Below are 27,541 nucleotides of genomic sequence, written 5' to 3' on the forward strand. Positions count from 1 at the left end.
ATGCCATAAATTCGTTCTGTTCTCACATACAACAGTAATGAGAGCTCAATATTTCTGGCGTCTTACTGGTTGATTAATTTGACCACATGATTTAATCGAAATTTTAAGGCGCGTTTAATTTAAAGAAGTTAAAGTCTCAAAAAATGATTAAACTTATTTAGCCACCTATCATAAATATACTCCTTTACAGCCCCGTATAATTCGACGTCAACCAACATTGTCACAAAACAGCTCCCTGTTGCCTGGAAACAGAACCCTCCTTCATTGTCTACAGCCGTCGCGCATGCGCAAGACAGTCCAACAGAGCGCCTTGGAAGCAGCATCATGGCGGCGTCCACTCGGAACGTGCAGGGTACCCTGAGGAAAGCGATTTTGCCGTCTTTGGTGGTGATTCTAGGAGCTACCGGAACTGGCAAATCCAAGCTGGCCATCGCCATAGGGAGAAGGCTTCAGGGGGAAATTATCAGCGCCGATTCCATGCAGGTAGGAGACGTGTCAACACGAGGGGATGGAGTCCTTGACATGGCAGCCATTAGGCTCGTGGGGCCAGTTAGAAGAATGGAATGAACATAGCAACAAATAACAGTTAATTAAACATCTTTATATCTAATCTGATGCAGATTAATGTGGTAATCCGGCTGCACCTGGAGTAGTCCCCTGTCGAGTTTAGCTAATCGTTAGCTACTGCGCTAGACAGCAGCAGCAGCTGTTTTGGTCTTGCAACATAGCGGCTATCTCTCTTTATTCTTTACTAAAAAAAAAAAAAAAAAAACTTTCCACGTGTTATTGAAGCGGAGGATCCAGCGTTTTACCCTCAAATCTGGGTTTTATTAATCTCTGTGTGGTCTGACATGTTCTCTGCAGCTGATTCATGCAGCAAGGCTCCTTAGGAGGCAGGTTACATGTGATGACATCATCTCAGAAACGCACTGCCAGAGGGAGGATGTTGTTTTATACCTTGACATTAACAGTCGCATAGTTTTGCCTGTGGTGAAATTACATCATGGATGTCATTACAGTATAACAACAACATAGGCAATATTACTCGCCATGTTACCTGTGCGGTGCATTCAGGTCTTTGCCTGACATGGCTCGATCGAAGTTAAGGGAACCTCATTTTAACAGTAGAACTGAAGTATGAAATGTTGACATTGATGACATAACAGGCGATTATTAGATGAACAGGAAAGTTCACTGCAACGTGATGTGTTAGGGTGCCATGACAATTACTTTAATGCCTTGTCCTGCATTAAATGGAGAAAAACTCCATAATTTACAGAGTTTATATTCCCTTTACATGCATGATGATTCATGTAAGACAGGCGCCTACAATTTTTGTGCGGTCAGTTTTGTTTAGGTTTTATTTGTTTTGGGTATCTTGAAAGTTTTTGTGCTCTAAATTTTCGTATTAATGCAGTGTTTATCATACTTTGCAAAGCTGCAGTGCATTATTGCGCTAATTTATTATCATTATATCATAAAATGCTCTTAACATGATAGTAATGTTGTGTACTGTGGTAATAAATAATTGTTGTCATGAGTGACCCAATTATGAGCCTGTAAATATCATTCAGATGTGCACACTGACGCTGTCCGTGTGTATCTACTACAATCCCATATTGCAGGGTGTTAATGCTTTTTAAGTGAAATCTACTTGACTTGGGTGTCAAATTTGATCCAGGGTGTTCTTTAGTCGATGGATTAATGTTACAGTGGTTAGTGAGTCTACCTGTGAGGTTTTGTGCGTATTTTATTGTAACAGCTTAGTCCTGATGCAGAAAGGCAATCTTAAATGAATGCTGTAAAAGAAATGTAAGCTGTTGTAAACAGATTGATAAATATAGTGGTTCACTTGTTTGTTACGGTGTAGCGAGAGTAAAGCTGGTGATAGTTTCCTCTTTAAAGAGGAGAGTTAACTTTTAATTTACTAGTAAATAAGATTACCTTGATATACGAAGGTGGTCTCTGTCCTGACATGGGAGGATTGTACTTGTTCTCACTCTTTGTGAGAGTGTGTGTGTGTGTGTGTGTGTGTGTGTGTGTGAGAAACATAGTGACATAGAAAAACTCTCACGCTGGTGTCTCCTTGCTCTGCTTTCTCTCTTGCTCGCCCTCCCCTTTTGATTCTCAGGCTCCGTTGCCACAGCAACCAGAGGGCGCACACACAAAAGAGAGTTGGGTACCAGTTTTTTTGAGTTTGGGTCATGCCAGAACACAGCACGAACACACCCACTGACACACGTGATGGGATTTCTCTTCCAGATAAAATAATCCATGTCAGTGAAACATCACCTTTCCACTTCACTCACACTGTTTGCAATGCATTATCCTTGAAAGAGTGTGCCCCTGCAGGGAGCGACTCCTCCAGCAGTCACCTGGTACTGGGTAAACTGGGTTATGCTAATAACATTTCAGCTGAAAATATCTCACTCACCAGCAGCTCTGGTGGAGAGAAACTATGGCCTAGTTACAGCACAGCAGCCCCAGCTTTTCTCCCGCTTTCCCCGGCCCTGTTGCCACCCTCCTGTTGGTGTGTGTGACAGCGAGAGAATGCCAAAAAGACATGCGGACTTGGAGGGAGTGAGAGAGTACCCATGTGAGAATGAGGCTGTGTGTAGGCTAGAGCTGGGCTGTGTTGTCTTTGGGATAGGAAACAGTCTGGTCTTGTTTGGGAGAAAGCAGCATTGTGCTGAGCTGGTGCATATTCAGCGCCGTGCTACGCCGGCCCAGCAGCTGATAGTGAATGGGCATGCTGTGGCCACTGGGAAGTGTCTATTGTCCTGGGTAGAATTGGTTCCCACACTCCCTAACACTCCTATTGTGTTACTATCACCCCCTCCCACCCCTGGCCAATGCCCCTAGCCCACAGTTCATTGGACATGCAGGGGATATTATTCACTCATTAAATGGACATGCTATCTATGGCTGACACGCATGCACGCACACACACACACACACACACACACACACACACACACACACACACACACACGCACATGCTTACAACCTTGGCTGTACTGTCAGTGAGTCAGTGAGTGAGGCACTGCTAAGTAGTGTAAATCAGTGGTTCCCAAATTGAGGTCCAGGGGCCCATAGGGGGTCCCTCAAAGGCTTCCAGAAAAGCTGCCACTCTTGTTTATTTTCCTAAGCAGCATGGGAAAATGACCTATGAATTAAAACTCTGCCCATGGAGTAGGCTCGGTGTGTGTTCTCCCAGCAACGCAGGAATATTGCCACAAACACTAGTGTTTCCTTACTGTAATGACAATAAGGTTGAGTCTAAACTAATGTCGTATGAGGTCACTTTTCCTATAGAACAGGTCTAGAGATGCTCTTGTATTAAATATACTAGTAAGGCTTATGTTATTGATTTCATTTATGCAAAGGCATTTCAATTTACTCTCTATATCGGCATGGATTTGCAGTTCTCCTCTGTTGTCAGTTTATAATAAAACACAAATAACACACACAGACACACGAGTGGAGGAGAACATATCATGTCAACCCCAACCGCCTGAAAAGCAGGCGAAAATATCTTCGTTTTCTAAACACACCCAAGCTCAATGTAGTACCCGTGGCAAGGATGCTAACACTAACTCAGCTGCTACTAGCAGCTCGAACAGCTGCAGAACAGAGTGGTAGCTCACCGGCTGTACCCCCTCCCCCTGACAGGCAGCAGGAGTTCAGTCACCTCAGAATGACGGGTGTCAACCCAACTTGGCTGTCAGAGAGGACACACTCCTCCTGGCTATCCAAGACCGATCTTTGTAAGGAAGTAAATACTAAATCAATAAAAGTAGGTAAGGAAATAATAAATAAAGTAAGTAGGTAGAGAGATAATCAATGATAGCTATTGTTACTGAATGAAATGTAAAAACTATAAATATGATTCCTCTTACTGTTTCTTCAGGTGCTACTTGGCATTTTCAAGGGGGAAATAGTCTTATTTGCCAACCTTCTCAGAGCCGAACTAGAAGGTAGATACCATTCTTTCCTTTTGTGTGTGCGTTACGGTGCTGAGACTCACAGATACCAGCTGGCTGCTAGTTAGCTTTGCAAAGTGAATGGTAGTGAACGGGCCGAGTCAGAATACCTTCATTTAAAGAAATCAAACACACACTTGTGTCCAAAACGGTCCTTGCCTGCATTAATATAACTTTGGTTGGGTAAAACATTATGAGATGCCAAATTGAAATTTTGAGGTTTTAGTTTTTGATTTGAGACACACAGGAACTTATTTTTGCTGTCCAACATTTAAAATATTATGTATAAACCTTCGTAGCATATTTGTTGGTTTTACTGCTTTGAAAGGGAGATCACCTACCTTTCCTCTAGAGTTATATCCAAACATTACAGTCACATAACAGATACACACATACACATGGGTGTGAGGAGGCTTGCAGCTTTAATTTGGGACCGAGTATGAAAGTATGTGGGGCTGAAAGCTCCCCTTGAGGGAGGTATGCACTTTCTGATCTCCAGTGTGAGAGTTAACAGTTGTGTCCTTCTCTCTGCCTTGTGATGGAGCTGTTCAGGGTGTATCCCACCTCTCTCTCAGTATATATAACTCAAATTGCCACCGAACTAACCAATTTAGTTTTGGCTACATCCATATTTGACTCATAGTGCGGGATGTTGATCTGTTCTTGATATGGAACGACTGGTTTCTTCTCTGACCCTAATGGGAGATGCTTGAGTAACAACTGTACAGGCAAAAGGAAGGCGCTTTTCTTTCCTTGTAAAACATTTGCAGAACAACTGTAAGGAGAGCAGAGATGAGACAGGCAAGCAGCAGTACGCAGTGCTGATGCTTAGAGGCGTGCTAGAGTTTAACACAGCTTTTCAGGATCAGATGATGCTAAATCTAGTGTACATACTGTGTGATTGTAAAAAAGCTCTGAGGTGACGTGCTGCTATTTTGTTTGCGTGGATTATTAATGTGCTGGTGTCTTTGAGGGTGAAGGATGAACTGGTTGGATGAGGCTTTTGATGAGTCGTAATGGACAACCACTTGTTAATCAGGTTTCACCTCGGGGGAGAGGGTGATTTGTCAAGGAAGGCGTTGCTCACTGAGAATGGTAATAGGTTGACATGGATACTGAGAGCAGAGAGCTGTGATCATCCTTCATGCCTGGTCTGTGTTCAGCTGCGCAGTTGTGCCTTTCCCTCTCACTCTTCACTTTAAGAATATTGGCTGCTACTTTCAGTGGGCATGCGTTGTCATCACTAATGATCTACTTTCTATAAAAGTTACTGTTTGGGCAAGAAAAGACTATTTGATCAGTTTGGATGCATCAGCTAAGTGACAAACGAGTCTGATGCATGCTGTGGTTCCTATATACCAATGTATTCACACATTCTGTCAACAGTAGGATTACATAGGAATGGAAAAAATATTAATTTGGCAATATATTACAATACTTTTTCTCTTCTTAGGATCAATATGCCAGCTCTTAGTATTGATTTTTTTTTTTCTAACAAGAGTTCATGTTTTGGATAGATTGTAAAAACAATATGACTTTAACACCTGTGCTTTAATCAGTCACAGTGTAGGTATGATGCTGCACGCCATTTCCTGTAGCAATTGACGAGGCAGTCAAGGAAGTGGCCAATCAGGAGCCAACACTGTGGAGAAATTTAAATGGTAAATGGACTCAATTTTATATAGCGCTTTTCTACCTTAGCGGCACTCAAAGCACTTTACAGTTTCATCTCATTCACACACACATTCACACACTGATGGTGGAGGCTGCCATGCAAGGCGCCAACCTACTCATCAGGAGCAATTATGGGTTCAGTATCTTGCTCAAGGACACTTCGACATGGTCACCGGGGTCGAGGATCGAACCAGCGACCCTTTGGTTGCTAGACGGCCTCTCTACCCCTGAGCCATGCCGCCACACATATAAAACGCCTTAAATCTTTTCAGTAGATCTGATGTACACATGTACAGAACTTTTGTTTTTGTCTCAATTTTTACTTTTACCGTGAACTATGTAGAATATCACAAAATATTAGGATGTCATGATATTATTGTATGATATGTGTAGTATCATGATATCCTTGCCATTACCCACCCCTAGTCGTACACATCTAGTCTCATGCCTGACATACTGTATTGAGGCTGTCTGCAATGCATCACCACAGCAGCGGTGAGCTGGTTGTTTTATCTTGATTTTATCTGCCTGTACAAACCAAGCCAGTTCTGTGGAGTTTCGGTTACCATGTATGAGTGCCTGAGAAAAAATAGACCAACCATTAAAATAATAGCAAACTGTTGAGGGGTCATGTGGTTATTGTGTACTGAAACAATGGCGGCCACACTCGCGTCATGTGGCGTGGCCCTCAGTGACGTTTTAGTAATCTTCTAAGTTTAGTACCAGCCATACTGTGTGACGTGGATCTAAAACTTGAGTAAGACATGATTGCAGACTGTACAACGATACCCCCACTTGAATCGCAGTCTGCCACCAGAGATAATGCCGCTTGTAGTCACCTTTTGTCTGAGCCAGCCCCAAATCACACAGCGGATACCCGATTCTACCTGGCATTTGTTTGAATGGGAAAAAGTTTGTAGTGGTTAGGACTGTCGCCTCACAGCAAAAAGGTTCCAGGTTCGAGTCCCGGCTCGGGCACGAGGTCTTTCTGTGTGGAGTCTCCATGTTCTCCCTGTTCCTGTGAGGGTTCTCTCTGGTACTCCAGCTTCCTCCCACCATCCAAAGACATCAAGAGGGGACGAGGCTGATTGATACTCTAAATTGACTGTAGGTGTGACTGTGTGTGCAATGGACTGGTGACCTGTCCAGGGTGAACCCCGCCTCTCGCCCAGTAGCCGCTGGGATAGGCTCCAGCCCCCCCACAACCCTTGACAGGATAAGAGGAAGAAAATGGCTGGATGGATAGATGGATGGGAAAAAGTTTGATCAGCATTCAGACACATCATCCTTGAGGAGACATGGGTATTTATTGGCTCTTATTGGTATTAAGAGGAGCATAAAATCGGGGTGAATATCGTGGTTTGTTGCTGGTTTCCGGCACTTCTGATCTTGGAAACTCATAAGATGAGTGGTTTTCAGCTTCGCTATCAACAACATACAATGACACGATTACGCCCCAGTCTAGGGGAGCAGAAGCAGAACCAAATGAATACGAGACTGACGTTTGCAAAATGTACCGACAACAGTTTAAAAAAAAAAAAAAAGGAACGCATAAACAAAGAACAAGTGACTAAAAATAAAGGAAAGCGGCGCATCAGAGTAAATCCAGGCCACAATAATAAACAAAATAAAGCTATCATTTAACCCAACTGACAAGCACTGGAAATAGAAACAAAGTCACAAAACTAAACCAGACTCCCTGGACTAACAAAAACATGAGAAAACAGGAGATCAAAATAAATGGCGATTTACCCCTGCTTCGGTATGTGTGCTGGTTTAATATACTATACAAAAAAGGTCCTTCTTTACAAAGTGACAAAAGAATAACGTGCCGAAACACAACTAGTGAAACAAACAACAAAAAGAGTCCTAAAATAGGCTAACGAGCAGAGTTGAGGCTCAACACAGGCTACTAAACCCAAATTACAACTCTCTAATGTTACATGGATCAGGCGAAAACACATGGAGGCTCAGTGACAGCCGTCAAATGCGGACCAAACAATGCCACATATGAAGGGGACCGTCTTGCTGACAGCTAATTGGGCTCGTTGACACACGTGAATCAGCTGTGGAGGACCAATGGCTGACAGTTTGAGGCGGGACCTGTGAAAAAACAACAGATGGGAGGACAACAGGAACGCCCACTCTTAACTAACCAAACTAAGAAGATAGTCTAACTGTACCAGACACATCGAAAGTTTTTTTGCCTCTGCTGAGTTTTTTTGTATTTGTCATAAATTCAACCCATCTGTGCTCAAGCATCGATACTCTTCACACCATTCAGAGAAGTGTGCGGCCGGTGGAAACCTTCGACCTCAATACATCACTTCCGTTCGGAGCACGGCAGTGATGACTCGTACAGGGCAGAAATGCAGCTTTTATTTATACACTGCGGACTATAAATGTATGACGGTATTGATATTTTTCAAGATCGGATCAGGGATTTTGAATGCAGGTCGGCGGATCACCGATCGAATAAAATGTGCTAAATTGGCATCGGATCAGGACATCCCTATTTTCTACTGTTACCAAATATTGTGTTCAAGCTCAGGATACTATACGCTGGAGCTGACAACATCTTTCACTTCTTTCAAGTTTAGTAATGTCTCATGTGATGCGAAGGGAAAAAAGGAGAAAGGCAACTCCTTGTCTCTGTTCAAGCAGAACAGGAACAGCCATCTTTTATTTGAGGGTCTACCCGGGTCAGAAAAAGCCACGTGTGCAGTGTGAAATGGATATTACACCCTTCTTGCTTTTTCATCACTCTCCTGACACCTCTCCTTGTCCCAGTAGGAGTATCAATGAGATTGGATCTTAATGATTTTGGGGTTTTGAGTAATGGCCCATTGATGTTTACATATTACTAGAGATGCACCTGTTGCTTTTTTTCTTGACTGATTCCGATTTCCAATTTTGTTTGTTCGTGTGACCTGCCGATACCGATTCCTGATTTTCTGTCTAAGAACTATACTTGACAGAATATAAAAAACATAAAACTAAACTTGTCTTCAATGGAAACTCCATCCATCCATCCAGTTTCTAACTCTGGTTGTTGCTTCCCGCTTTTGGAAGGAGCAGGGATGGAGCCAGAAAAAATACAGAAGTTGCCCAGACTGAATTGAAATTGCAGCTGGTCATGAAGTGCGATTGACTGCCCCTTCATGACATCATTTGTGCACGTGTATAATCAGAATGTTAGCTGAGGGGAGGAGATAAATGAGTACTAGAGACAGTTCGATAATGTCCATAACTTTGGCACCAGGAAGACAGTATGTGATAGCGCCTGGGAGTTCAACAGACCTGATGATTGAATCACCAGTTACAAGGATAAATTTCCCTGCTTTCTCCTAGTTTTGGATCCACTTTGGACAGGCTCCTCCAAAGAGGTCGAGGCACCTGTAGTCACGAGGTCAGTTAGCTCTTCGAGCGGCGCAAAGAAGTTTGACACTTGAAGAGGGTCATCTGGAGAGAATAGAGGAAGAGAAATCTGTCTCCCCTTCTCCACAATGGACATCCATGGGAGAGGATGGACATCTGATGGGCCAAGAGCAACACTCTTTGCAGGACTCTCAGAGCTGCGAGGGGCGTCCAGTTGCTGCGCGTCCAGCCGGAAGACAAGCAGGGATTGCCGCTTGAGGACATCATCCAGGAGGCTCTTGATGGTGTGAGGTTCAGATCTCACTGACTGACTGGACAGCCCTGGCTGCTTAGTTGTCGAACCAGCCATCACATCACCTCCCGAGCTCTCAGCCTCCACTTGACCTGGTTCTGGGTGGTGATTCAGCGGGAGATGCAACTTCAACACGCCAGTCCACATGCTAGCCAAAAACACGCTGTCCACTGCTGGTTTCTGCTACCACTTCAACAAAGTTAGAACCTGCACCAATGTGTTTCAGCACAATTTGTAATAGTTAAAACTGAATTCAGAGTGTAGTATCTCGTTATTTAAGTTGTAATGAATGCTTTTGATTCTACAGCAGTAAAATAGTAAAATCATGCAATTTCCACTGACAGCATAGTCACCACACTCCACCATTGAGCTGCATGGCCAATCAAATTATGACTCCCCTGAGGTTAGGATTAGGGTTTTACAAATTGCACACAGTGAAGTGAAGAACTTCCACAAGGACCCCAAATTTCCACCGTGTCCCAATGGCAGCACAACACAACACAACAGCAAATTCCTGCTGTCTGCCAGCTTTGTTAACTTGCTCAGATTCTGTTGATTTTGTTATTGTCTCTTGATTTATGTGTTTTGATCATGTGTACAGACAGTACATTTTTAGATGTGTCCTTTTCAGGTTTTTTTTTTTTTTGCGATTGGGAACCGGCACATGGTATTTTATTTTGAAAATTGACTGGATATACTATACCATTTATGTGAAGATTTCCCATCTGGCTCGAGCTGCTGTCTGCAGATTGACTTGCCATCCAGTAAAAAGAAACTAGTTGCTATTCCTGGTGAAGCGGCACGCTGTGGCTGGAGACTGGTTAGAAAACCAGCCAATTCTGCCCTGGCTGGGCAATCGGCGCATCCCGACATGTAACACGGTGACAAGCCCAAACCATGTACTTGCGTCTCTATTCATGATGAAAGGGGATTTACACCCCTAATACTGGTGGGTTTACATGCCTTAATTACAGTAAAATCATGTGATAACTGTCAGAGCGATTATGTAATTTGTGTATTATTTTAATTGAATTTAGAAATGTTTGTGTCAATATTTTCCAGTGCTGTTGGAAATGATCTAAGTCTGATTTAAAAAGAGAGTCAGAGTGTCTTCCTCTTTACATAAATATGCTTCAGGTTGCGGTGTTTCTGAAATCTCCCATTATCCCCAGAAACTAGCCAAACCAGCAGTCTGCCTCTGGCAATGAATGACCCACCATCTTTCACTCTTTGACAGAAGATATATTGGCGCACATTTCATGCTAATTGTGTTGCTTTTTGTGCATAAGCAGATTTCTCATATGTGCACACAATCACCTGTTTAATGTGTTAACTGAAAACATATTGTTACCTCAAGATGAATTGTTTCCTTTTGGAGGGGCGTGCCAGAGTTGGTGTGTGGGCTGTGCTGTGAGCTAGCATCCTGCAGGACCTCTAATAGTCCAAGGGGTCAATTTAACAGGTCATGCACAAGCGTACACACATAATGTTTGTGTGTGTGTGTGTGTGTGTGTGTGCGCGTGCGTGCGCATGTTCGCGCCAGTGGAACTATTGGAAGTATTAGTGAGCACTGACCCATTGCTTCATGCATGTATGAATGGAAGGGCGGCTGCATTCTTTTAAAGATGACATGAGCAGTGAAACTTGCAACAAAAGGGGTCAATTTGTCATTTTCTCGTCAGTGTGAGAAGTCGGCCTCAGTGGCAGGAAATCTGTTAATTGTCCTCCTGGCTCTTATACACTCTAAAAAGTTCAATAGCAGTAAGGTTGATTTGCTCATAAGGTTGTAAATTTGGTCGCCATGTAGCCAAGCGGGGCTTATTATTGGCCAGAGGTGCCTGCATGCACCAACTGTTAATCTACGTATTAAACACATCCTACACTTGAAAACGCTGCAGCTGAGTGTTATATTCCTCTAATTCACCATCCGCCTCCCCACTCTCTCTCCCTCACTCTCTGTTGATGTCTCTCTTGCTCCCTCTCACCCTCCCACTGTCTCACTAGCTGTCTGCTGTGGCTATGACCTGTCTGGGCTTTGACGTATCTGTTTGTATTGTAAGTCAGGAGATGCCGCCACCCACATCTGATTTATGATGCATATTTTTAAGTAATCTAAGCCTGTGTAGGAGCGAGAGCTGATTAACTCCTTCTTATTTTCCTGTGTGCCCATGTGTGCTTGTCTGCGGGTGTGGTGGTGCGGTCAGTGCTACAGTAAATCAGCAAAGGGGGGGGGGGGGGGGGTGGTGGAGGACAACTCCATGAATGATTTATTAGTCTGGCATTACTGGGCCATTCCCCACAGAGAGTAAGAGAGAGGAGAGGAAGATGTGGGGATTAAATTGTTGAAGGATGGTGCCTCGAGGGGGGAGGATAGAAGGGCTAAATCGAGAGGGAAGATTCATGTGATGTAGGTGCATGTGTAGTTTCACAGAGAAATATGCAAACGTAGAGGCAGGTCAGTTTAATTGTATTGCTGTGTTGACGGGTCAGAATGGCCATTTATTATGTCTCTGGACCAGCTGCTTCTGCTGTAATTTAACTGAGGCTCTCAGTAATTTGGCATTGCTCTTCAGAAATCATATCCCCGAATGTAATGATTCTCATAGAAAGTCTGACTGTGAGTATGAATGGTTGTCTGTCTCTATGTGTTGGCCCTGCAATGGACTGGTGACCTGTCCAGGGTGAACCCTGCCTCTTGCCCAAAGGCTGCTGGGATAGGCTCCAGCCCCCCCCCCCCCCCCCCAACGACCCTTAACAGGATAAGCGGTAGAAAATGGATGGATGGATGGATGGGCTCCCTTGAATTACGAATGACATTAAATACATCTCTACTGACCCTTTTTCCTCAAACAAACGAGAAAAACAAATAGAACAAATCAAAACGTAGGTGCCACGGCGACCAGGGGTGTGCTTGTAGTCAGTAGTACCACAAAGCTCATGTTCCTCTGAGGTCAACTCAGGGTGGGAGGGTCCTGTAGAATGCTGAATATGGTGGCCTAAAGGTTAGAGTAGCGAACTTGGGTTGTAGGTTCAATCCTTGGACCAGCATGATAAATCTGTGTGTGGGAAGTGCAGATGTGTTTCTTGCCCTGTCCTCATTACCACCACCGAGGTGCTCCTGAGCAGGGTCCTCAACCCTGGCTACTGCAGAACAGATTTTGAAACTGTGATTATGATCAGGGCGGTCCTCTTATTGAACCTATCTTGACTAAATAAAGATTTAATGAAGGAGAAGAAGGGAATCTTACAAATTCGTATAACTAGTCCATTCCCAGGGGTATGTGCTCCACATCGCAGAGTTGAGGGAATGTGCTTGTTGTAACCTTGCAGACCACAGACCTATACATAGAAGTAGACTTTGGCAAAAATGCAAATAAACCGTGTCAAAGTGTAAACTTTGCCAGTCACCCTCTTGGCATAATGGGTGATAACCCCATTTTTGGTTGAAATGGATCAGAAGATAGATGAATATGAACAGAAAGATGGATCAGTCACATTTTATAGGATTGCTGAGTCAGTTATAATGTATGGAGAAATACTGTCCTTAAAAACACATTCAAAACATATCCATAGTCAAACAGTTCCAGACAAGATGTACATATCCTGGTGATAAGCGTCAGCTCGTCCACCGTCCATTCCTGTTCCCAAGTTATCTGGTGTTGGTTAGGAAGTTGCTGGGTAGTGAAGGCCCTTGTGGTGCCGCCTTCCGCGTCTTCTGTCCACCATACTATTCGATGGCGACCCAACTGGCCGAGAAATGTCTGTCAGCAGCGGAATGTGTGTGCTGTGGTAGTTACTGGTGGGTTCCAGACATCAATCCAAAAATAAAATAACAGCAGAACCTCGTTGAAATTAGCAAAGCCACTGTGTCTCTTTGTGCCACCATCTTTGCATTCATCGCAGTTTCACCTTTGACCACACCGTATATTGGATTTGTAAAGTGCAGCTTTGCATTAAGTTTTTGTAAAAAATTCCCCCCCCAAAAAAAGGGATGACAATGAGAATCAGTCTCTGTAGGGACAGTGATTTCTTCATTTTATTTTAAGATTTCATCACATCTCTGGCTGACCAGCAACTTCATTATTATATATATATATCAATATATTATTATTACTATAAATGGATATTAAAAATCAATGGATGATAAAAATTCAACATATTTTTAGGCTATATTATGATCCTAATAAGCCCATCAGCTCTATTAGTCCCTGCAACATTTCTCTGAAACAAAGTACCATGAGTTGACTTGTTCCCTTTAAATTATCATTATGATGTAAATGTTGATTGCATATGAAATGGCGATAGCATAATGACCCCATCAATGTGCAAGGCTTTATTTATAGCACGTTGCTGAACACCACGTTGTTAAGAGCTCACTAAAATTAAACGTAGCTAGCAGTTAACAAGCTTGCTAGCTTGGACAGCTGTAAATCCCCTGACATTAATTGACTGAAATGATTTACACATCCAAGAACAGAATGCATAGGAGATAAAATATTGCTGAACCAGCAAGAGTGTTAGCAGTTAGCCTGCCAGCTGAATTAATTTAGTAACTATCCCACGTTAGTAAGCTCCTACGCAACATTGTAGTTTCAAGTCCACTTAGAAAGAAACTTTGATGTTTTTAAATGCAGTTGAGCTGTTCTTCATCACCAACTAAGCTTGTGTAAGCATTTAACATCATTCAGTGTGGATGTTAGCTTGCATAAGCTAACTGGTGCTTTCACAGTTCCAGTGATTTTAATGTTACGCATAGGAACGCAGAGGAAGTTTTTGTAATGTCATTAGCTTACCACGCTTACCATGCGAACTGAAAAGCTAGCAGACTGCTACATTGGTCCAACACGGCTGTGAAAGCTCTGCATTATCTCCCGTCATCTTCTGTTGGCTTCCTCTGAATCTTATTTTATTTGTCAATGAGTGTTTGTTCACCCCATCACCCCCCCCCCCCTTCTCTGTCTGTTGTTCTGTCTTTTCGCCGCGCTCCCCCCTTATTTATGTGGCAGAGGAACAGCTGTCTCGTGCAGGGCGTAAGGTTGGCCAGGCAGCCTGGCTGCAGGCTCTGCAGGGCTCAAACACTGAGCTCATTGTCTCACACACACACATTCCTCTCTTGCTCACACACAAGTCACTCTATCTCATCCATTCACATCCATTTGAACGGCAAGCTGGGACAACCAGGCAGCTGAACCCACATTACCGGGGTTCCTGTTAGAATACAGCAGCGTGAATGATGAGGCTGAAGATGACCCATTTGATCTCTGAAACATTTTCTCCATCTCCATGAGTTTCATTTTCTAGTAGGAATGCCCTCATCGAGACTGATCATTGTTAAAAATAGCAATTTTGCCAATAACCGATGTTGATGTATATACATTTTTTGTATTTTCAGGGTTCGACATTAATCATAAAGTTATTGGATGGCCATAAATGTTCCACGTTGGTGGACCAGAAAAAGGCAAACCGAACAATTACTTTAGGGTAGCGCTGCAGTCGGTATACAACTCCTGACATCATTTGACAGGAAGCAGAAAAACAATAAAGGTTGGCCATGAAATAACAAAACACCAGTGAAGATATAGGATTGAACGGAGGTAAATCGAGAATATGACAGCTCAAGGGAGTAATACTGCCTTTAGTTCCCTTAAATAACAGTTTGTTATTCATCATTAACAATTGCTTCAGGAAATGCTATATCACATGAAATGAGAAAGGTGTGAATAGCTACAAACCATATAACTGGATTGCTTGAAATACACCCATGGAGAAACAAATGTTACACAGGTAGGCGGTGATAAAGCAGACTATTCTGTATGTGGTATATCCTGTTCAGTACTTCCCCTGAGCTTATAAACCTATATTTAAAGAATGGTGTTGACTTAACGTCCACATGTGCTGGGTTTACTTGTAAGTTTCCAGAGATCTGTCACTATGACTGCAGGTGCCCAATAGATGGTGTTATAGAGGAGAGAGAAGATAAAGACATAGGGTAACCGTTAGAAACTATCATTATTATTCAGCTGCCTTTTGTTGTGTTGTAATTGCACACTGACACAGGAACAATTGGCCCCAGTCTTTAAATGTTCTTGCACGAAAATTTGCTTATGCAAACTTCAGTATCCTGAATTGAGTCTCACAGACAAGAAGCAACAGCTGATGGCTGTTTGTAATTCCACCCTCCTGATGTCTGTTGCATTCGTCTCGTGAATTTAAAGTCTTTGCAAGCCGGGGTGACGGAGAGTTACAGCAAGATAGATGTCATGAGGGAGGAATTACTAATGGCCGTCAGCCTTGGCCTCTCGTTTAAGGCTAAACTGAGGACTTAAAAAAGTGCACAAGAATTTTTAATGTCAAGGTAGGATGTGTTAACACGCAATAAATATCATATTCTGAGTTGTTTTACATTAGTTCAAATATGGGCCACCAAAAACACACATTGGCCATCACTTAGGGATACTTGAAGTAATTAGAGTCTGTTCCTGATTTTGTTTTATTTAGTCCTCCTTTTGTGCCTTGGAAGCAAAGAAATCTTCCACAAAAAAAAAAAGAGACATATTTTAAAGCCTCTGAGTCCTTCATAATGCTCTATAGAAACCAAAATCCAATCGTGCATGAACAAAACAACCTATTTTAACATTCTTTCATATCAACATTCGTAAATACCAACTTTAACAAGCACGTATCAACTCATGATACAATACAGGTCGAATTTGTAGATAAACAGATTATATAAAACAGATGGAAGTGTGTAGAAACATGGTATTTTCCCCACTGCTCGCTGAGATGGATAAGTGCATGTTTGGTGTCCAGATGTCAGGAAATACACTCAACATCACCTGAAGCCAAAGAGCAACAGCTTGCTCAACACTCAATTGTTTGTTTTTCATATCTACATTCATTTCTTCCATCCAAACCAGCTGTTTTTTTGTTGTTGTTGTTTTTTGCATCCTCAGAAAAGTTAAGAAACACTTGAGTGTGACCTAACCATCCTTGTGTGTTCATGTAATCATGATTAATGCTGTTGATTTTCATCTTTGATTCTTTCATGACTCTGAACATTGTTGCGATCTCTGGCTCAATTCCAGCGTTTCTCTCTTTCCTTCCTTTCATTTGTAGTTTCCACTCAAGAGCGTTTTCTCTTCACATCTTCCACCTAAGTGGCTGTTTTTCCTTTTACTGATTTACACGCCGATCCTCCTCTGCCTGCTTTTACTCTCGGGGGGGCATCTTGTCCTCATCAAGGCAAAATTAAAAACTCAATCTGGTTTTCAACACTCGCACACGGGGACACATCAGTGCACATTCAGGAGTGGTTACATCACGAGTAGCTTATTCTCTCCGAGTTGCAGGTAAGAAGAGACAAAAAGGTAGTGAGGGGAGGGACCCTTCACTACTGTTGGTGTAGTTTTAATATTGAGGTCCTTAAAGTGCTCTGAATATATGATCATCTGTGCCTCTCCTCAAGAGCTACTAAACCTTTTGCGGGATGAATTTGTCAGTACGTTACTTTATCTTCAGTCATACCTTTCAAAGTCGGACGAATATATCTAGTTAGGGTATTGAACTACGATGGTATGAATACCCTTCAGCTGGACCCAAATTGCCTTGGTGTTTTGTGTACGTTCTGTAGCTCAGCTGCTATTTTCAACCCAGAAGTCTTAAAGGCTGACGGAACTAACGCAAAGACAACCCAACAACAGAGCCAGATACAAGCTATTGTGGCTTGGCTTAAGGATTTGTCAATTTTCATTAACATCCTTTAAATTAAAATCTGCTGTTCAGGACCAAGGAACGCAGCTTGCTAACTGGAGGAAAGTTTGATTGCTACCAGTTATTACAACTCGTTTTAAAATATGGATGTTTGGAGTCGATAAATTGATTACAAACGTTGGAACTTCATTTAATTCCAAAAGAAACCTCCATGATCTCTGAAGTGTTTGCAAAGGTTTTCCTTCAATTTATTTTTGGTCTGGTTATTTGCCTTTCACAGATTTCAGATAAACCACGTATACTGCACTAGCAAAACAAGCTAACGGGCTGCTAGTGACTTGAATAACAGGCTTTTGCTTTTCTTGTCTTTTTTTGCAGCTATTTATTATAGTTGTACATGAGGATATTCCACATGTCAAGTGTTGAAAAACAGCCTAACACTCCAGGCTAATTGGGTGACATCTCTGACCCCTCTGAAGATATACTCTATGATACTAAAAGTACAGACCCCACACATCTTTATGTAGGAAGGGGCATGCCAGTACTGGTACAGAGGGGGACATGCTTACATGAATAAATGGATTCCCCTATTATTGTACACTGGGATGACAATAGTCCAATTACATGGCCTAATGGAGCTGTACACACTGTGTGTGTGTGTGTGTGTGTGTGTGTGTGTGTGTGTGTGTGTGTGTGTGTGTGTGTTAACCATGGCAAGTGTGTTAATCTGGAGGGAGTGACCCTCACTCACTCATAATCTCGACTGCTACATTTAGCAGTCTGGATGAAACTAGCAAAGGATAGTTGAATGGTGGAGAGAGAGACAGAAAACAGGCAGAAACGTTGACCTCAGGTGTGTGTGTGTGTGTGTGTGTGTCTGTCTCTGTCTCTCTTTCTCTCTCTCTCTCTCTCTCTCTCTCTCTCAGAAAGAGAGCGTGAGCAGTGAATGCAAAGGAGGACTGGTGATAGATAATGTGTGAAATTTGATCGGGAGCATCCTGTTCTCTCTAACAAGTACACAGTGCTCTTCTGTATTCTCTTATGTCTGTTCATCCTTTTTTTCTGTCCTCTCCAACTGTCTTGTCCTTTCCAAAAAAAAAAAAACCCAATCGCTCTACTTCTTCATTTTCTCTCCATCTCTTTCATCCATCCATCCAACCATCCCTTGGCTGATGGTGGTGTCGTGCAGAGAATCAGTGAATAATTTATCAGGTTGGGTTGCTCTGCCCCGCCATGCTCCCCACTTTTGGCTTGTTGAAGAACAGTTGGTGAAATAACACACACACATACACACACACACACACACACACACAATCACCATGGATATGATCAATAACCCACACTCATATTGATCTCCCAAAGCATGTATGATGGCTTAAACAGTCTGTGTTGTTGTTGCCCTGAAATATAAGACTATTGAGAGATGCTTGATAACCAAGTTATTCAGGCAGATGTGGGGACGCCTAGCAACACAGAATGCTTCCTTCACTGGAACATCGTGAACACAGTGAATCTTTTTTTGACTAAAATGTTCTGTCTGGACACAAATAACACAAAAATACATAACAGACATTTATACACAACATAATGCACGACATGCTCTTAGCTTTAATATGTGTGTTAGATGGCTGCAGCTGCTGTAGAGTTTATGGACCCTCATTTATCAGCGGAATCACCTTTCATCATTATTCTTATGTGATTCATGAAAACGGTACCTCGAGCTGGTGTCGATGAATATATTCTTGTTGTGGAAGCCTTGCCCCTTAAGTTTATGACAGGGAGAAGCATAATCCAGCTGAGAGGAGGAACTTCTCTACCCTAAGATTGAAAGCTTCATATCACCAGATCGACAGAACCAACTAGTTCTATGTGAAAGAGTGAAAAGTTTAATAAGAGGAAGTAGGATCATACGATTTGGATTAAAATCCTTGAGTACGGTCATCAGGATGGCTGTCATACATCTAATGTTTTAACATTTAACTGATTAAGATGCCACTTGTTATAGATGGATAATTATTCAGGGTTTCTGATCGGCTCCAAAGAGGGGCCGTTGGCACAATTGCGGCCTCATTGGTGGCCAAATACTCGGCTTCTCTGATGCTGCAGAGGGCGACGCACTAACCAGCCGCATTTTGTCAAGCCGCGGCTCTGCTAACGTAGTCGACTGGGTGGTTTCCGGGTGGCCGTTACTAGCAGGCTCGCATTCCCCTCCGATACTTTTCTGAGTTTTTAGCTTTTCTTCCTTGACGTATCCTGTGATGCTTGGTGAGATTGTAACATAATAACTCCTGTGATAGGGAGTGCTCTGAGGTGTAGCTTTTAGGTGTTGAAAAAGAACAGATCTCAGACCTGCTGCACTTCCTTGTTGACCGTAGTGTCGCCGTTGAGCTTTCCAAATATGTACCCCCCCGTCTCTAACCGCCTCACTGTGACTGGAGTCTAAAAACCTCTAAAAATTAGAAATAAATGGTGTTTGGCCTAGGGGGGGCCATCCCTGTAATGCACTGGGGGAAACTGATTATTAGATGATCTTTGGGGCAAGTGGCTCTGCTCACACTCGTCAGTAAGAGGCAGAGGAGACACAGAAGCACCACTGTACACATCAGAACATCCAATACCACCCTGCTCTTGGCAATTTTGTTCATGTAACAAATTATCTCTGGCTTTTACAGCTGACTTGAAACCATTGTACACGATCTGAGAGACTTGAAAAGAAACAAGCCATGTAGTGAAACACCCACAACACCACAACCCAAGTGAAGGGCCTCAAACAAAACGTTCAATATCTGCATAAAAACCCTTAAAACTCTTAATTCTGAAACTAAACTTGCTGAGATGTGCCACTTCCTCAGATGCAGTTGAAGCAAAGAAACATACCACTAATGTTTCGAAGTCTCTAGAGTCAAAGAAGCCGGCTCTAAACTTCAGATAACTCTGATGGCTTTTACTTTGAAAATCCTAGCTGCTCCACAGCTACGCCGCTGCTACACTAGACACCACCAAGGAGCTAATGAGATTGGTGCCATTTGTTTGCCCCTCAGCAGGATTACGTAAAAACGATGAAGCTGATTTTCACAACACATGAAGGGATGCAACGACACAGGCAAAGGAAGAATCCCTTAGTTTTTGGGCACATATGTTTAAAGCGGTGAAAAATTTGATTTTTGTTTTTTCCCTTTTGCAAGGAGATTGGCTTAGGTTTTAATTCTCAATATGCCTCTCTGTCAGCACAATTATAAAAGGTATATTGCCCTGGTGGAGGTATGAACTCAAAGTGTAGCCGCTGGATAGTAAATGAGTTCGTTGGACATGGTATTGATTGCTTTATTTCTTCCAGACTTAATGGTTTTGGATAAGACTCCACAAAAAAAGGTGTATGTCTATGGAAGTCCTAAATTTCTTTTTTTTTTTTTTTTGGCTCACTGTTTAAATCTTTTCTTCATGCATCCTTCAAATATTTTAAATATTGCTCTTAATACGAGCTAATCCTCATGGCTTTGGCATGTGGAGAAGCTCTGGGGCTCGACAGCCTATCATGCTTAGGTACAATTGCTAAGCTTTGATTAGGTAATCGCTGTCGTCACTCTCAGACTACCTGTAACCCTTTAATGTGGCTCCACAATGGCTCCCCACTGTCTGAGCGTCACAGAGTTTCAAGTCGGAAAATCAAATTGCTTTAAACAACAATTTTAATCAAAGGAGAAATCAGCTGACGGGTTAAGAGTGTGTTGCGCTGTAACAATAATAGTGTGTGTTCATCCAGGAGTGCTCTGCAGTCTCAGTACCCAGGTGACTTCTCATGATGAAACTCTGCAGTTTCCCACTCTGAAGGATTGAGCAATAGTGTGCTTTTACAAATAACAACTGGTAAAAGTGCTCTCCGCTCAGAAGTGTTTCATAAAGTTTTCCTGGCAGCTGATTCACACTCCGTGCTGCACACAAACACACACACTCAAGAGCACATATTTTGAACGCTTGGTGGTAGACTATGCACAGATACTATGCAGGAGAGGAGTGTGTGATAAACAAGCAGACGGATTCACACTTTCCATCCTCCGCTTGATTTTTAACTTCAAAATAAATGACTTCTCATTCAGCTCTCTCTTTTACCATTTGACAAACACTGATTCGCATACCCTCTTGCCTTTTCTCCATTTCATCCTTGAAGTATTTAATGTGTTTAGCAGCACAGCAGCATGTCAGCTGTCACTGAGTGGCTCCTCCAGTGGTTCGCCAGTGCAAACAGTCTTTAACCACAGATTATTAAGTCTGCGAACACGACTACATTGCAGCTCTGACATCTCGGCAAAGCACAGCAAGTCCTACATTATTCAGGAGCTACAAATGTACTGAGAGAGCTGTGTGTAGTGAGTCGTCTGTCTCTGTCGGATTGCAAATATACAGCAGTCATCCATACCACGACATCGCAGCTCCATGACTACGTAGTACCAGGTGGAGGGAGAACAAAAGCCAACCTTTTGGAAAGATGTCCATGCTACATGTAATCAGAGAAAGTCATGTCATCCTGGAAAGTACCAAGCAGGAGTAGCTGTGATAAAGAGTCAGCCACAAGTAAAACCTCGAGAAATGTTGTTCGAGGCTCCTCTCAGGGTCACATTGCATGAAAATTTAAGCAAAATACATCAGATCCTGGATCACCGATCTGACCTTCCAAAGTATACAATTGAAATGATTAAAGACGAGAAAATAATGTTTTTGTTCATTTTATTTTGCTAATTAGCTGATGACGTTAGTCCCTGCAAAAACACTTTTCTCTCCCAAAGAAAAGAAAGTGAGCGTGAGTAAATTAGCTTGACATTACCTGTAAAACAGAAAGAAACAACTTGATCTGAGATTATTATTTTTCCAGACAAATAAGTATTAAATTAGTAAAACAAGATAAAAAATTTATCAGGAAATTAATAAAAATGTATCAGAAAATGAGGAACCAAATATATTTTTTAAAATGAAAACTTTATTTGTAATTATATATTTAAAGCTCACCTGAGTATCGTCTAATGACTTATGTTTAAATCCTTGTTGCGGGTGTAAGTGTTTACCCCTGTTGCTCAGTGTGGAATGAGACCTCAGTTTAGAAAGAGAAGACCTGGATAGAGATCGTGTGTGTGTGTGTGTGTGTGTGTGTGTGTGTGTGTGTGTGTGTGTGTGTAAGAGGGAATGAAAATGACTGATTTTGACACCAGGCTGTTACATATCAGAAGGGAGCTCCCTCACTGGGTGATGTCAAATGGACAGAGGATGTGTGTATAATCTGTACAGCCATTCACATGGCCAGCACACCATAACATCCTTCATTGTGTCGCACAGGCACATGCGCACACACACACACACACACACTGTGCCAAGGATGATTTCAATTTCCTGCCTTAAAGCAACTTTATGTCCACTTTCAGTCTTTTTAGGACAAATAACTTGAACTTTTACTGATTTAATTCCTCTAACAGTGAACTCTTTTTATTTTCTCTGTTGTTATAATGTACATAGTAAGAAAGAATTTATATTTGTAGACTTGAATCGTTCTATTCTGCTCAGTATTGATTGTTTCCTTTGTGTTCCTCCAGGTGTACCAGGGTCTAGACATCATCACCAATAAGGTGACAGCTGAGGAGCTCGCCCAGTGCAGACATCACATGATCAGCTTTGTGGACCCGTTGGTTAGCAACTACACGGTGGTGGACTTTAGGAACAAAGCCCTGGCTCTAATATCCTTTACTGACAACACAGAGAGGCAGAGTAGCAATATTTTCCGTAACACCACCTTCTACACACCTTGCTATCGCCTACATCGCAGCTTCTTCTTGATTATGAAGCGGTAACTAGGGAATGAATTTGGCTTTTACTAAGTGTTGTGTTTTGTGTGTGTGTGTGTGTGTTAGTGAGTGTGTATTTTGACTTGATGTGCTCTGTCCTTGTTTTGTCAGTGTCTGTCACTGCAGATGTTGAACCGACAATGAGAAGAGAGAGATCACTAGACTATATTTATAGAGGCGTCTGCTTGTGCGCGCGTGCGCACACACACACACACACTCGCAGTCTGGGCCATCACACCCTTCTGCAGACACCGGCCATCACACAGATGTGGAGAGGACGCGCTAACTAGAGATGATATTAATAGAAAAGGAAGACATACATATACACACACACACACACACTCTCACAGTCTGGGCCATCACACCCTTCTGCAGACACCGGCCATCACACAGATGTGAAGAGGAGGCGCTAACTACAGATGATATTAATAGAATAAGAAGACATACATGGACTCACACACACACACACACACACACACACACACACACACACACACACACACCCCAATTAGTAAAAGCCAAATTCCTTCCCTGTAGTTACCACTTCATAATCAAGGAGCAGCGCGCTCTCTCTCTCTCTCTCTCTCTTGCTCACTCGCTCTCTCTCCGTCTGTGTGTGTGTGTGTGTGTGTGTCTCTCTCTCTCTCTCGCTCTCTCTCTGTGACTGTCTGTCTCTCATTCTCTCTCTCTCTCTGTCCATCTGTCTCTCTCTCATTCTCTCTCTTTCTCCCAGTGTCTCTCTCATTCTCTCTCTCTCTGTGTCTGTCTCTCTCTCATTCTCTCTCTCTCTCTGTGTCTGTCTGTTTCTCTCATTCTCTCTCTCTCTCTCATGTCGCACACATTTGCCAGTGTGGCGAGGGGATGCGGTAGCTCCAAGAATAGGCTCAGTGCAGCTTTAACCTGCTGTTGAGAAGAGGGAGAAGATGAATACAGATTAGAGGAGATAGAAACAAATGTGAAGGATTTAGAATGCAGGGGGTTTTTGTGTGCGTGTGTGTTTGAGGGTGAGATAGTTGGAGAAGTTCTCCAACTATTTAGGACTGAACAGTTTTGAAAAAATATCCAATTGCTTTTAGTATTTTAATGGATTTCTCTTTATGATTCCCAATGCTGGAAAGAATTGTCTCTGTTGTGTCATTATGGATATTCTAATAGAAAACCATGCTGAAACGATAATGGTGTGATTTTTGTGGGGATTTGCTCGGAACAAAGACGTTCCCTTTAGCCTCTAGAATACCATTTGCATGCTGGGCCGTCTCTACAGTACAACAATAATTAATTCAGAATGATATTTTCACTCACACTTCAGCAAATTTTGCTCCTGCTGTGAATATTGCACTTTGATATAATTTTGGTTATTGTTCAAGGGTACATGCCGTGTGCCTCATCAATCAATCCTTCACTCAACATGCCGTTCACATGAACTCCCTCGTTTGTTTCCTTTTATTACTCTCCATCGATTTTCCTTCCCTTTTTACTTGTGAACGATCATCCCGCTCACCCTTCCGTCTCCTTTTGGAAAACGGTTCTACAGCGCTCGTGTGTGTGTGTGTGTGTGTGTGTGTGTGTGTGTGTGTGTGTGTGTGTGTGTGTGTGTGTGTGTGTGTGTGTGTGTGTGTGTGTGTGTGTGTGTGTGTGTGTGTGTGTGTGTGTGTGTGTGTGTCAGAGCGAGAGAGAGTTGGAGAGGGAATTAGAGCCTGAACAGAGACACAGAGGAGGTGAGGGACGATAGCTGATGGGCCTTTATCTTGTTTGAGTGGTTATTTAATTATCTGAGAGGAGGGAAGGTGGCAGGAGGGAGGGAGGAGTGGGAGAGACGAGAGAAGGTGCGTCACTGGAAATGAGGCGTGGCTCACAATCTCTGTCTAGGTGATCGGTACACCACTAAAAAAAATTCAGTATTTAGATTTTTTTGGCTGAACTTCTATATATCTGCACTCAACACCAGCAGCACCCTTGGTTGTAGACATTGTTGACCAACCGTCCAACCGTACACAGAGACGTCTGTCCCATTCACCTCAGGATGGAACACCTTGAGGGATCGTACTCAAACTTGGCATGAAGCTCTGACTTACGGTAATTCCAGTGGTCAAAGGCTGAAGACACCATGACTTCACGCAACACAGCTTATCATTATGATGATATTTCACACTAATTTCGACTAGTATAGAGCAACAAACTTACAATACAGAAAACAATTATGCTCAATAAAACAGAATGTTACATTTTTTATCGAACTTATTAGATAATATTTACTGTATTTACTTAAGTCTGATAGTTTTCAAGTTGTTTTATACCTGCTGTTCTACTCCAAAGTGCCCCTAGTGGCACATGTACCCCCAGTTGAGAAACACATGGATAAAAGATGATCCGAAAAGGTCAAAGGTCAACTTCATTTACGCTTTTTCAGCCATTCAACACCATGAGTCAGGAAAAGAGGTGGTTAATATTTTTAATTAAAGTCCTTCATTAACTCTGTATAGACATGGATGCAAACTGCAACTCAACTTGTTGGTTTGGCTTTCAATTCATCATTTGGACTTAAAAAAACAACAACAACCTTAAGATAATGTTTTTTTTGTCAGTTTCGCAAAGCTTAGGTTGATGTTTCTATTTTCCTACAAAATTTCTTCGACTCACATATTCTATTGTCATCGCACAGTGACGCAGTCCTCCAGTCCCTTTAAACAACACAAACTCTGTTGAACAAAGATGGATATTCAAGTTTTTAGTTGGTTCTGATCACCTAGCTGAAAGAAAACGCTGGTTCTATGGAGTTTCTTGAATTTTAATTCCACGGACCACGCGATGTTAAATAATAATGACAGAAAAATAGACCAGCTGCAAAAAAAAAAAAAAAGGACCATTGTGTGTGAAAAGCACTGTTGGTGTGGCAGCTCATGTGTATTTGGGCCTTAAGTCCTGTTAATTGACCCCAGTTTAGCCGAATCGGAATTAAAAGTGAAAACAGATTTTTTTTTTGGGGGGGTCAATGTCCATTCTGAGTTTTTTCTTTTTTTTTCAAACAAAAGATTTGGTTGATATCTGATATTTACCAATGTTGGCATTACATTCTCTACGTACTGAAAAACACGTCAACATTGTCATTTTGAAGAAGTGGTATTTTTTCAGTTTTAAGAGTAGAGCCACGCTGAGACCTCAAGGTTGAGTATATACCCTCTGCATAATAAAGATGTATCATTGGTGCTACAACACTCGCTTCCCGTAAATGCTGACAAGAAGAAGTAATCCAATATTGGCAGTACTGCTGTAGTCCAGTATTGACTGTCAGTGGAATTGTTCATGTCTACTCAGTATTCTGCATAGGCTTTTCCTTTTATGATCCCCATACTGTCTTCTATGTCATCATGACAGTTCCAGTTACACAGTTTTCATCCCAGTAGATTGTTTTGCAGCACACTTTTGCTGGATATTTCTCATATAAACATTGATATCCCATCAGGTGCAACCCTCCAAATGTGACTTGTAGCGATAAAGCATGACAGATTATTGAATACATCCACCAGCCTGTTGACTTTTGCCTTTAAGGTTGAATTCTTGTTTAAAGGTGCACAAAGCCTTGTTGCATGGTTTCAGCACGATATCATTTTCTTCTCAAATCATAGGCATCTCCCCTTGATCTGCTAGCTACCTGCCCCCTTAATACACTATGAAAAAGTCCGGTCTCTGGAGACGACACAGGGCTCACGGACGGCTAACAAATACCGAGCGCATACAAACATAACAAACCACGTTCCAGCTAATCACCGACAAGATGGTTGGGAATGGACGGGGGTTAGTGCGCGTGCATACTTTGGGGAATAAGCGGAGTAAATTGAGTTGCGTGGTAGCAAGCTGCTAGATAGCTGGACGGCGTCTAACAACTCAACACATACACTTTGGGAAATGGCCGAGGCACGACCAAAGAAGAGACGCTCAGATGAATATTTGGCAAGAGGAGGAGAGCTTGAGAAGGAAGCTCATAGAATAATTTTCAATATACCAGCGGTAACTCCTAACCTAACAAAATAATATTGAATGTAACAGCTGGAACTCATAACCTAATATCGTAAAGATATTGTATCAAGACTTAGAATATAAATTGACTCACCCAACAGTTGGAGTTTGCTCATTCGTCTTAGCGATGTTAGCGCAGCACAGATCCGCAATGCTTGGTGCACCTTTAATGTGCTCGGAGTCACAGTAGTTTTAATTGAGGCACACAGCTGGAGTCACACAGGAAGTGATCACATACCCAAAGTGTCCATAGATCAGCTTTTTTTCTTAACACAGTCCAACATAGATGACATGCACAAGAGAGACAAACTGCCTATCATTGTTGGAGGGACCAACTATTACATCGAGTCCCTGCTGTGGAGGATCCTGATTGATACAGGGGTGAGTACAATGTTGACCCCTCTCTCAACACATCTGCTCTTTATTTAATTTATGTACGAACTTTTTATTCATTTTCACCAAATTGCCTTTGCGCAAAATAAGCACCATTACAGAACATCTCTTAACAACCTCACTTGCTCACAAGTACATATCAAGTTAATTTCCTGTAGCATAGAAATGGAATAGAAACACTTATTTAAAAAAAAAAAAATTTTGCACTTGTCTTTGTTGAATTTTATTTTTTGACGTGTAGCACTGTTGTTTTCCTGAAACAT

At 42.3% G+C, this 27,541-nt stretch overlaps 1 protein-coding gene across 1 annotated transcript in view; it reads left to right on the forward strand.

Annotated features, from left to right (window-relative positions):
* The first annotated feature begins 292 nt into the window (after window positions 1–292).
* The window catches only part of trit1 (tRNA isopentenyltransferase 1), a 52,046-nt gene continuing 24,797 nt past the window's right edge, over window positions 293–27,541 (forward strand). The window contains exons 1-3 of the mRNA XM_086192673.1: window positions 293–483; window positions 22,620–22,760; window positions 27,168–27,266. Of these exons, the coding sequence (XP_086048799.1) occupies window positions 325–483; window positions 22,620–22,760; window positions 27,168–27,266 (399 nt within the window). The 5' untranslated portion in view covers window positions 293–324. The remainder of the gene's footprint in view (window positions 484–22,619; window positions 22,761–27,167; window positions 27,267–27,541) is intronic.

This window comes from Aulostomus chinensis, chromosome 22, assembly GCF_037954235.1.
Source record: "Aulostomus chinensis isolate RoL2024-O1b breed Wild chromosome 22, RoL_Achi_v1.0, whole genome shotgun sequence".
NCBI lineage: Eukaryota > Metazoa > Chordata > Actinopteri > Syngnathiformes > Aulostomidae > Aulostomus > Aulostomus chinensis.